Source organism: Pseudopipra pipra, chromosome 13, assembly GCF_036250125.1.
Source record: "Pseudopipra pipra isolate bDixPip1 chromosome 13, bDixPip1.hap1, whole genome shotgun sequence".
In the NCBI taxonomy this organism is placed as follows: domain Eukaryota; kingdom Metazoa; phylum Chordata; class Aves; order Passeriformes; family Pipridae; genus Pseudopipra; species Pseudopipra pipra.
The window spans coordinates 8,561,128-8,574,110 of NC_087561.1; the positions used below are offsets into that span (position 1 = coordinate 8,561,128).

A 12,983-nucleotide genomic window follows, 5' to 3' on the forward strand; every position below is an offset into this window, starting at 1 on the left:
TCCAGTCTGAAGAGACAAATTTCTTATTAGGTGTGATCTTGGACAACTGCTGAAACTCTTTCTAAAGCAAACTTTATTAGCCTTAATCATGATAAGTTTCATCAGTCCTGGAATAAATGACATTTTACTTTATCACATGCTGTAAGTTTATCACATTTGGCCACATCAAGCCTTTTTTACTCAGACAAATGGCTTACTCACAGGAGCTTTCATTTAAAAGTGGACTAAATTAGAAATATGGATGTATGGGTGTTCTACAAGATTTAAGAAGTAATGGCATTTTTAGCTTCTCCATATTTCATACTTGATCTCATAGCTAGTGTTTTTCAGCTCTAGAAACATTAGCACCTCAAAATCACTCAGAAAATTCTGAACTCTTGACATTCACCTAAAATCAGACTGAAAATTACTTTCTTTCAACATATGATATGCTCTTAGTTGGGCAATGCTACTAATCTTCAGTGTGAAAAGCACAGCCACTGAAGACTTGATGCTTAACAATATGCAGTAGCCTAAGGGATTGGAATTTTGTCATGGGAGCCAGGAACAGAATCTAAGCTTCTTCGTCTCTATCCAGATCCCTTTGCTCTGAAGAAGGTCTTGGAATTGCTAATCATAAAACTGGTGAGAAGAGCATTGGCACATCTATTTGATACAAAAAATGCTGCCCAGGTGAAATCTGTAACAGAGCAAATTCTGTATGCTCAGAGCAGGTGGCAACAGCTGCTCCACAGAAACATGCAAGATTCCTCACAGAAAATGGTTTCTGATGTCTAGATCTCTTTTTGACAGTATTTGCTACATTTTGTGCTTTTAGTATTTAATAATTGGTTTAAGTCTGGAAACATTGGTTTTAGTATGTTTCCACTCAGTAAAACATAACTCTGGTCATTCTTGTCATGTATGTAAATTTGTCTCTGGATATCCATGTGACATATCTGGAGCATCTTTTCTCCAGCCGAGCCCTAAAGCATCTTATGCTCTCTATTCTTAGACTTTATTGATGCCTAGACATCTCCAGAGAGTATCTGAGCATGGATTGTCTTTGTCCAGTGACAGCAGAAATGTGCATTTATGTAAAGTGGTGCAGGATTTGTAATGTCACACAGGGTGGAAGGTTTTGCCTAACAGCCAACTTCATAGTGTTGACTTTATTTATTTTGCAAGGACTCAAAAACCCTGGCAAGTGCTGAGTCTGTGGTTCCATGGAAACCAGGTATGCCAATTGAATGCTTACATTGTTAACAATATCCCCCAGAAAATCTCTTAAAAAATGATCATTAATATTAGGATGCCTTCTTTTCATTTATCCATTCACTTTAGTTTCTTCTTTCTAGGACCATATGCTACCTACATCAGAAGAAAACTGTGCTGCACATACTGGTTCTGGTAATACTTAAAGCAAGCTATGAAATATAAAAATCAGTTAAAATGATGGTGCTTACCCCGTTCTGTGTCATAGAGGTACACGAACTTTTCCCACTTATAATAAGTCAAGAGACTCAAGATGGCTCCTTTTAATGCTGGCCTCATCTGGATGACAAACTGCACATCTGCATCTGTTGGGAAGCTGGGTGTGATGAAGGATGTGTGAAGGGCTCCACAAAATGATGTCAGTGTGTTCATTGACATCTGGTCATAGAATCCAAAGATGGCATAAACTCCTCTGGAAAACTGTGAACAGACTAAGAAAGACAGACAAGGGTGTGAAAATCTGAAAAACACTGAATGCAATCAAACTTTCAAAGTATATTTGAGGTAAGCCTTCTAACAATTCCTGATATTATTCTGTATGATGCAGCAGATGGAATGAATTAACGAGATAATGTATAATAATTTCAGTGTAGCAGTAAATTGTACTGACTTTATAACAATTAAACTGGCCTGAACACATTTTTGATTGTGACTTCTGCTATATTGTAATATTCCATCTCTCCATATTCTCTAAAAACAAACATGGGATTACATTGCCTATCTGTAAAATACCTTCCCTTGACAGCACCTGGAGATCTCTGTTAGCAGCTATGTAACAAATGTCAGGTCTGCCTAAAAGTCAAAGCATTAAGGTGTAGTTTTCCAGACTGAGATTTCCTTGATTCACATCAAAGACGTCTGGATGTTTTATTCCCTTACAGTCCATAACTCTGAAATTTCTGTGTGGTCTTTTTCAATGAGAAATTATGGTGACTTCTTACTCGAGTGTTAAAACCTTTCAGAAGAATTTGGAAAGTCTGTGGCTTATTACATGACCTCACAAATAAGCAACACATCTTGTTGCTTCATGGGACAAGAGCCGGTATTCCTTAACTGGGAGGCTTTTAGTAATTAACCATTCTGCTGTCCTGAGGAACCCATCTTGTACCAGAAAATAATCCAAATGCAGACAAAAGTGTCTTTTTTCACACACTTCATTATTTCCCATCCTTTACAGAGATTGAACAATGACCATTTTGGACAAAAATGAAAGTATTTCAATTTATAAACATGGCCGACTTCATTGGAGTTGCAGGAAAAAAGATTTTTCTTGTTGTTCAGCTCTGTAGGAAAAGTGCAAACTTCTTGTGATCCTGCATTCTTTCCATGAAGGGATTCTGCATCAGACATAGTGAGGGAGCCTGATCTGTGAGGGGCTGGGACTCTCACTCCTAGCAAAGACTGTACAACTGCAATACACTGTGGCACAGCAGCACTTCTAATCAAACCATTTCTGGACTGAGAAGAGCAAGTCCTATTTGTAATGAAAATAAGTCTCCCAGAAAAATGTTCACTCCATTGTAACAATTTTGCTTGTCAAGAACTGGATTTAACAATAATTTCCAACTAACCCCATTAAACACTTTTGCCAAAATGCTGCATATTTAACTTTGCAAAAAGCAAGGGCAAGTAATTACCAGTAAGGAAGACCTGACTTCTACGCACACATATACAGCATGTTACTTCTGAGAGTACCATCATGAAACACTTCCCACCACAAAGGTTACCACTTAGAATCACTAAAGACTGCTAAAGTAATCTTAAACAGGATTCTCCACAATATCAGCTCATTGACACAGCATCATGGATAACACCTCAAACCGGCAGTCAGGTGTGAAAACTTGATTTTCTTCCTGGAGGTCCAGATGTAAAAATAAAAATGCTATTAAGGAATTTCTTTAAGTGTTTAAGATACTGTAAGAGGACATGACCAGCTCTGGATACCAGCAGCAAATTACAGCTGGTGCAGACATAAAAGAGACGTGCATGAGACACAGAAAGGAAATCAGAAGTGGTGATTTCTGAAATAAAAGTTTGCAGAAGTTCTTCACCACAGTAAAAGAAAGATATAAAAGAAGCTATAATACAGTAAGAATTTATTCCCAGAGGGATGACTGAGGAATTAAATACACTGTTTAAAAAGGCATTTTGTTAAACTATATACCAGCAGGATATAAAGTTAAAAAGCTTTCATAAAAAATATCTGCTGAAGTAACAAATAAAAAGCATTAACTCACAGGTGGAAAAAGGAAAAAATAAAGATTACATTAGAAAGTCTGGCAGTCTCCAAATCATTTCAATGGTCTGTAAACCCTCTAATTCCACGTGAATAATCAATAGAGTGGGACTAGTGGAGCTCAGTGTCCTCACATACACTGAGCCTGTACCTCACAGATCAGGCTTCTTTTACATATTTTTTAATGGCCTAGTTTACTAGTTTTTATGTAGATTCTGTACTGCAGAAAAAAGCAAGTATTCCAGGAAACATCCCTTCTTGCAATGTAAACAAAACATATTCTCAAAGGTCTCCCGATCCTAAAAACCCAGAGTATTTCAAACAATCCTGGGTTCACCCATTATTTCTTATCAGGTATGAGCTATAACTCGGGAATACTTTTGAACTGTGACTCAACTGAAATTGCTCAGCTTTGTAGGGACACTGCATCTGAAAAAAGTCACAAGGGAGCCCAAAAAGCCCAGCATGTTATCCAAGCTTAGGATTTTAATGGAGAATACAGACAGGCTCTTTTTAGGACTGCTAGTTCCTACATCCCATAAAGTCAGTAGAGAAGAGGTGCAGCACTAAAGGGAACTGACAGTGGCTGGCTCCAGTGGGGACAGTTCCTCTCCCTGTTCCTCTGCCCTCTGCTGGGAACCAGCTGGAAAGTGGTTGGCTTTGTGCTCTTTCTTGTTCTTAGACGAGCACCAAGGCACTGCGGCCTTGAGTTTGAAAATGGTTCAAGGTCTTCGTCCTTCGGACATAATTCTGTCTTTCATGGCTATTTTAAAACACTGAATTAAAATGCATTTTCATAGCAGATTGTGCTCACTTATGCAAAGAGCTCACTCTTAGTTTGTGAGTAATCTGAGGAAAAAACCAAACAGAGTCTGTGGACAACCTGACCATAAGCAGGACCTTGTTCATGTAACACCTTATAGCCACCATGGAGCTGCTGCTTGCATGGAGGCAAGAGCTGCTGATTTGGCCTTTCAGGTATTTGCAACTGTTCTTCCTGAAAATTCTGGATGATCACCAACAATATCTTCTAACAAATGCAAGGCCCTGTCCAGTTGTATTTCCCCTGATTCAGGTTTGTATTCACTGCAGATTTTAAAGATTTAACCCTTTAACAGACTCTCTGTCTTCTGTTAGTAGCTTATTCTTCGTGACTATCCTGCATGCACTGTAGCGTGACAATTCTACTTTACTGACCTGTTTAAAAGGCAAATAAACTTTTGTTTTTATAAGGAAAAGCTAAAAGGCCAATTTTCTTGGTCCTCTGTGTTTATTTGCATTTTTGAACTCACGGTCTTGTTACAGTTTTGTAGCATCAGATCTTTTGTATAGTTTGTGACCTAATCTCCTATATTATCAAAAGAACTAATTGAATAGCCATGAACTCGCAGCCATATTGCTATTTGTTTTCCAAAAAACAAACATGTAATTACATTAATTTTAATTACATTATTATTCTAACATCACTGGGCCAGAAGGAAAATTTTAAGAAAGGTAACTAAAACTCAGCTTTAAGCTCTTTTTACAAAGTACCTTCTATTGACAATCACAACTATCCTCATGTTTGAGTAAGAATTTTGGTATTTTTCCTTAATTAATCACAGTTGATTTATGTTTATTTTTCCCTATTTGAAAAATGCAGATGGTAAAACACATATTTTGGCTGTTAAAGAAATGATTTGGACACATCCTGATGCAAACTCATTCCTCAAGAAAAAAAAAAAAACAATTTTTTTTGCTGAGCTATGCCTGTATGAAACTGCTCTTAATTAATTATGGTGATGCACATCTCTTTCCAAAGCAAGCACATATGCAAGTTGCTTTATAACTTGATCTGAATAAGTTTCAACCTCCACAAACAAGGGAGAGAGGCCCTGAGCAGCAGTTCAACAGGAGATCATGATAAGCCATTATTTTGGCATTAGGTGTAAGGTGAGTATTTATTAATGCTGACTTAACACTGGGCTTGTTCTCATAGTACGTGAGCTGCCACACGCCATCGTGTTCAGGAGAGGAAGGGATGATGTGATAGAAGCCTGTGAATTCTCAAGCATGTCAAGAGAAGATAAGAAACTTTCAGGTCATGTCAGACTGGTGTTTCCTGCCAAGGAAGGAAAACGCTCAGAGCCAGAGTGATCACAGTGGTAAGCAGAATTTACTTTCAAATAAAAAACCAAACCAAACCCAAGCAAACAATATCCCACTTAAGCCACATAAATAAATCTCGGTTTCTGTACTGAAAGCAGCTGAGCCATCCTAAGTGTCAGTGTAACCCAATGAACCCAGACTTCTGTTTTACTTGCAGTTCCATCCTCCCTCCAGACAAGTCAGGCCCCCCACTGAAACATGCTAAGATTAACAGGTAAGATTCTTTTCACTCAGACCCCCAGAAGGCCATGGGCCAGAACCTCAAAAGACGCCCCATTTCACACAAGTTCTTCTTAGATGTTTTGTGTCTTTTTAAAATTTATTTTTGCTATCTAATGGTGTTTAGTTTTTCTATCTTCTAGTGACTGTGAGTATTCCTGACACTGCAAGGTTGTACAGGCTCTGACATCTCTACTGTCTATTGCCTGGAAGCTAAAGTCAAAACTTCTCTGACACCTTTTTTTTTTTTTTTACTTCCAGTCTTACTACAAACAACTGAAGCGTTACTAGGAACATTTACAAGCAGTTTTGGATTTTGCTTGTTTAGAGAGAAGACCCATAAAGCCAACAAAAGGGATATGTTAATGGTGGATCTTAATACACCATTTCCACTGGATGATATCATTAGTGACTGAACTGTAAAAGTCAGCAGGACCCTCCACTTCCACACGGGATCTAAGAGCTCAGCAGTTTTGGAGTCAGGGGTTGGAGGTTACAATACTATTCCTTCTTCATTACTCTTTTTATGGACCAGTAATTTCCCCTTTGTCCATATCAATTTCTTATAAAGTAGATCTGACAAAATCAACCTGTGTCAAAGGGACACTGCTCCAGTGATACACCTACAGCTCTCTGGGAGGAAAGGCACTGCTGGAGCTCCATCCCCACGGACATTACTGCGTGCTGCTCATACCAGTTCCTCAGGTTTGTGTTCTGTGTTTCCCTCAGCTGTGAAATAATTTTATTCCCTCCACTTTCTTCTGCCAATTGTCTTGGACTCCACACAATTCTCACTGCCAGCTTCTGCCAACAGACTGATGGGACTACTTTACAATGGAATAACGTGCAACATATCTCAGAGCAGTTGCCATTTCCTATCTAAGGCTCCACCCGATGCCTTCATTGCTGTAACAATGCAAGGGCTGTCATGAACATCACTTCTTACAGTCAACCTACACTCTTGCACTTAGAGAGGTGGACAATGCCTCTACTGCTTTCTTCCACTTTCACACTGAATGAAAAGGGGCACTCTCCCTACCTTGAGCCCTGAGGAGATCAGCACAGCAGTGCCCCCGAATGCAGAATGAGATACTTTCAGGGGGCTCCAGGCAATCAGACTTGAGAGCTTCCTTTAAACACAAACTCATCATATTAACAATTTAAAATGAGGTGAACCGCATTTACCTATAGCCAATAAAACCATCTTTTACATTTTAATTAAGACACTGAGTTCTGACATGAAAAAAATATTTCACTGTATTGTTTAAAATTTAGGTCAGAAAAGATGGATTTCTGAAAATAGCTATTTCTGGAATAGTTAACAGTGAATATTCTTGGGGGCAGAAGGGAACCAAGGAAGTTACAACTTGGAATTGGATACAAATCTTCCTGAGGCATTGGCTGTAACATCACATCTGTTCCTACCTAGAAATGGATATGCACTCACAAACACAAAGAAATACACTCAAAACAAAAGAAAAAAGTCCCAACCCAAAACCTCACAGTGGAACACAAAACAAAATCATGATTTACCCTTGTTACTTCACTTATGGCATCAGTTTTCTCAATGATATAACTGCAGTGCTTTATCTAGTTCTTTTTATAAAGAACTAAGTTTGCTCGCTTCGTTCTATCTAATGCCTTCTTCAAACATACACAGTTCCTTCAGTTTGCATTTCTTTTTAGGAGAGCAAATAAAATAAAACCAGCACATTCAGGCACCAGGAGGGGGATATTATTAAATTGCAAATGAAAGGCATGAGGATTAATCCATTCATATTTTACAAACCATTTACTGGAAAGCAATTCAAAACACATGTTCAGATCCAAGCATCCCCAAACACTCCCTGGTCAAGATCCTGTTCAAGATTACTTTGGTCACCCTATCACAACTCCATTACACACTATTAAAGCAGTCTTTATTTCTTATCTGCTCTTTAGGATGACTTTGGAACACCAATCCCAATTACAGTTCCTCCGTGCTGAGCGCTGTACAAATACATCACCACAGCCCTGGTTTCCTTCATGTGCCCAATTATTTATGACATACTTGACTCATTAAACTTTACACATTTTGGCTTTTATATATACTACCATGGTCAAATAAAACCCTAACAACGTACATGAATTTGCTGTGTGCTGGATCTTCTTTTCACACTGAAACATTTGTGTGAATTTTATGAGGGTATGAAAAATGCCAGCTTGCAACGATAAAAATAGGCCACTCAGGCTGTAACAGTGTGGTAGGAACACCAGCAGCACCAAGTCTCACCCGTGCCACGATGCCAAGAGGGGCCTGCCAAGACCTGCAATGGCTGCTCATAAGAAGTGCAGCTCTTTAGTCAGATCCTTTTGGACAGAAAGGCTGACAAAAGAAAGCTGCAGTTTCAGAAAGCTCTCAGTGAAAGGCAGCTGATGTTCACTCAAGTCTGAGGTATTTGTCCACTAGTGTACCTTTAGTCAGGTAAAGGTGAACCCAAACTGCCAGCTTGATACATATGCAAGTGAAAGCTTTGATATTTAAAAAAACAGCTAATATATTTGAAATGTCAGTAAAACGGACATTCTTAAGCACCAAACTGTAAGACAGACAGAAAGATGGGCTGAACACAACCTTGATTGTCCTGGGAAAGCCTTTGCTTAACTTTCTGGAAGCTGTTCTAGTCTGAGAGTACTGCAGGTAGCCTGAGTAGCTTGGAACAGACTATGCTACCTGTGTTGCTATTTTCTACTCACTGTTTAGTTCCCAAGCTACTTCCAAACCTAAAATGCTGTAGAATCTTAGCTACCTCTGCTTTCAGATTACTAGCCACAAAGCTAAAAAAAAATAATTAATTTTTTTTAACCTTGTTAAAACTTAAGAGTCTATTGTCCCTCAAACCTACCAAATTATAATGTATGTTTTTCATTAAAAAAAGAAAAATCACTTGCCATTCAGAATCTCTGTATTTATGACACATTTCTGATGGTAGCAGAAACCCAGGAGTCATTCCACCCAGTTTCCAGGGAAAGTATCAGCTTATCAGAATGTCCAAATTATAAAATTGTTTACCTGGCATCCTTATTACACACCAATTTTTTAAAAAATACCATGGATTCTGAGTGCTATGAGAGCATTCCTTTTAAAAAGCTATGAGTCAGATTATCATGATTCATTTTGAAGTATAATCCATTGGAGTTTGAAAGAAGCAAAACAGGGGTTTGAAGCTTAAAATGAATTAAAGGTGGGAGGAGATATATATGTGCCATACAGATCAACAGATTTTTCTGAAGGATGATTTAAAAAGCATGTTAGGTACTTAAGGACTACACTTAAGTACGTGCTGATCAGAGTACTGCATTATCTTGCTTGGTCTTTCAGACCAGGCCCCACAAATTATAACCAAGTTGTCTGTTCTTAAACCCATCCTGACAATTCATGGTCTTCTACTGTTAACAGAGCACTTTCCATCCTGATCCCACCAGTTCCACGAGCTGCTCACAAGAAAGCATTCCTTTTAGTTTTAAGGGAAAGACATTAAATACATACCACACAATTTTAAACAAAAAGCTTTTAGAAAGAAGACTTTGTAACACTGTTGCAGGACTCAGATTTGTACTGTTTGTGACCTCTTCTGCTTTCTGCCTATGCTGGTCCTGACACTAAAGCAGAATTTGGAGGAGAAGCAGCAAGAGGCTTCTCTTTGTAGACAGTTAAACTCACTGCTGGAGAAAAATGGAAAGGCATCGGTATCCTCCTTTTATCCCCTGATGAAAAGATGTTTCTGCTCAGTTACTCCAGCATGATCAATGCCTTGCCAACAGCAGCAGTATGTGCAATGCCAACACTCTCCTCCTGTTTGCAGCTCCACCATCCTGGATGCTTAATATTTATGCCATGGGCCTCCCTCAAGTTTAGAGAGTGTCAGAGACTTAACAAGTGGATGTAAAGCAGTTCCTTGAGCTTTGCCCTTTGAGAAAAGACTTAGCCTGTCCTATACACATAACCACATACTCCTTTCTCCAGGAAGCATGGAAGATGAGCTAACACCTGTGTGAGGGAGCCAGAGGAGCTGGCAAAGCTTTTCCCATGAGAGTCTAAATATATTCACAGCAAACAAAGATCATTTGCGTCCTTCACATCTGATACTCCAATTCCTGTTTCGTGACTAATCTCTGCAGAAACATGGACAGTGTGCATGCAACACAAATATGTAACACTCACTCGAGTGAAATAACTTGTTTCCATCTGCTGCACCATTTGAAATGCTTTTAATTTTAATCTCATATGTTATGCCAGCATGCTGTGATCACTTTGGATGGGAACTGTATCTCTTATTTTCTGAAGCAATTTTTCTAAAAATGTTGGTCAGAGGAAAACATGAAAAACCCTGTTCTTTCAAAAATTACTCAGTTATAGCACACCAGAAAATTTAGCAGCCATTATTTACAGGCAGCCAATATACTACTAATATGCATATCCAATATACTCTACTAATATGCATATTCTAATAAACACAGTAACATTTAATAGCTTAATATAAAATCATGAATGTTTCTGTAACTTTATTCAAAGTAATGAGAGTCCCAAAACTCATTAAGCACTATGTCTTGGAACAAAAAGACATGTTGAAAAAAATGTTTTTAATATGAACATGACAAGATGTGGTAGACCAGGGAGTACCCAAGTTGCCACTGTTACCATCTTCAGAGATGATTTATCTTACACATCTCGTCAATACTTCAAACAACAGGCTAAGAGAAAGAAAGAACTTTGTGGTATGAAGTAAAAAATAAATCACACTCATCAGAAAAGGGCAGTATTTTGCAGTTGAGGATGTTAGGCAGAATGTAGGGTTGAATCAAAGCACAGCAGTTGAAGGCAATGCTGTGCCTCAGAGCTGTGGATCAGCAGCAGCTCTCTCCAGCATTCCAGTTCTCTGAAGGGATTTCTTGTATCACTGGAACACCTCAGTATGGAGGAAGTAAAAAGGCAGAGGCGTATTATTAAATGTATGCTTGTTCAGCAGATCCTTCCCTAAGTGATTTCAGAAGTTGACTTCATTCTGTGCCACTGTGGTGAAAGGCAATAAATCAAAACAAGGCTCTGGCAGCATGATGAAAGATGAGCTGAGTCTGCTGAGGCAGTGCCATTTATAGGCCTGTGGGGATATATTACAGAGGATGAGATAGAAGAGGCAAAACGGCCAACACACCTGAAGCACTGAATGGGGGGTAAAATTCACCAGGAGGTGAAGGCCACAACTAAGGTTGTCCAAGGAGAAAGGGCGTGCAAATGCCAAAACAGCAGCTGTGCAAGCAGCCTCCAGCTCTGGAGGGTTTCCAGTTGGCTCTATGAATGCAGAGCATGGTGCTGGCTGACAGACAGCCCAGTTTACCCAAAGCAACAGTCCCTAACACTTTGCTGGAAGCTCGGCAATAGTATTCCAGCAAGCACTGCAAGAACATCTCGGACTAGTGGACTGGATTTCACACTTCTGTATCTCTTTCCCCAGTTTACTCAAGGTTCATGGGGCTATGCAATTCTCACCCAGTCCTCGTGTCCCACTGCTGTCAGCTTAACAGTCTGAGAGGCTTCAGACTAGTTAACACAGAACAGGAAACAGAATGGCTGTTAAAGCTGCCTTCAGCAGTCAGGGAAATTATCTGAAGATGTTCCTTAGGCATCCAATAAAGCACCCACCCATGTCACTGGAGAAGTTCACACGGAATTCAGCAAGAGCTGGACTAGAACTGAGAGACCTATTGAGTACACTGAACGAGCAAACTACAGAAATGCAAAACTGAAATCCCCACTGCCCTTACAAAAGCATCCCCCATCTATTTTTATTCTCACTATAATTTTTATCTGCCTTACAGTCCAAAGAGTCCTTCTTGCTACCAGCCTCCTGGACCTTCACAATCACATCTGACAGTAATTCACAGACCAGTACCCTCAGCTAAGCCAGTGTCTTATTTGCAGGGAACAACAAGAATATTATTCTTTATAAATTATGCATAATCACTATTTATCAAGCTGGGTTAATTGGCACATAACAAAAGAGCTGTCTGGTGCACAGCTGAATAATGTGGAAGCCAAAATTGATGGAAATGGTACAGCAAAAGCCTGATTGTGAAAGTCACATTGCTACATGTTAATTCTTAACTGATTGCTGCCCTTTCAAAGGAGGAGGGGGCAGCCAAGAGAGATAGACCAAGTCTGAAATTATTTGTTAATCTCAGAGGGTTTGGACAGATTGTCACAGCTTTAAATACTGGTTTGAAGTCTGCTCTCAGCCAGTTGCATAGTGAGATGTTAACCTGGTGCAAACGCATTTTCTGTGCTCCATGAGACACTGCTACATTTGTGACCAGAGAACAATCTCATTAATCATCAGCAACAGCGTGAGACTGTGGTCTGCAGGGATATGTGTGATGGTGACAGGGAAGTGGGGCTCTTCCCACATCTTCACTTGACAGAGAAGAGCCAAAGGCAGACTAGCAACCCTTTGGTTCTACTCAAGAGGTCCTGGAAGTCCTCATCAGAAACCTGGTGTGCCACGAGACAGTGGCAGTGTGGGGCAGCACTTGACTTTCTCTAGAACTACACATACCTGAAGAACCACAGTTTAGACAGCTTTATTCCACATGCACAGAATTGTGTCACTGACGCCAGCAAGGCTTTACTACAGGTCCTAGATCCCAAAGCTGCATGCACAAATATAAGAACATGCTTAGGTGTTTTGATGAACAGACACAGATTGAAGACTGTGATCAAGGCACTGAATCAGAGCTGACGGTTAAATTACCGTGATGCTCACTCTGGAAGGAGGTCCCCCTTCATGATGCATTAGTCTAGCTGGATTAGGGGCACTCAGATGATTTAGTCTGATTTACACCACTACACCTCCACACTTCTCTAGTATCTTCCCTACTAATACTTACTAAAGTCTATCCTAGCAGTAGAACACCTGCAAATCAATGACTTCAAATATCAGCCCTTTCTTCCCTCTCTCTCTCACACTTGCTAGGAGAGTCACCAGAACATGAGAACTTTCCCATAATTTTCATTGCTATGAGTTAGAAGCTCTTGTATTCACAAACACCATTAAGGCCAGAGAATCCTGCTGTGATCTTACCATGTTTG

At 39.6% G+C, this 12,983-nt stretch overlaps 1 protein-coding gene across 6 annotated transcripts in view; it reads right to left on the bottom strand.

Annotated features, from left to right (window-relative positions):
* Window positions 1–12,983, bottom strand: part of GRIA3 (glutamate ionotropic receptor AMPA type subunit 3) — a 147,072-nt gene that overhangs the window by 109,860 nt on the left and 24,229 nt on the right. For all 6 annotated transcript variants that reach the window (XR_010433988.1, XM_064669849.1, XM_064669848.1 and 3 more), the window contains exon 3: window positions 1,446–1,685. Coding sequence is in view for 5 of the 6 variants with exons in the window: in XM_064669849.1 (XP_064525919.1) it covers window positions 1,446–1,685 (240 nt within the window). In the remaining variant the exon portion in view is untranslated. The remainder of the gene's footprint in view (window positions 1–1,445; window positions 1,686–12,983) is intronic.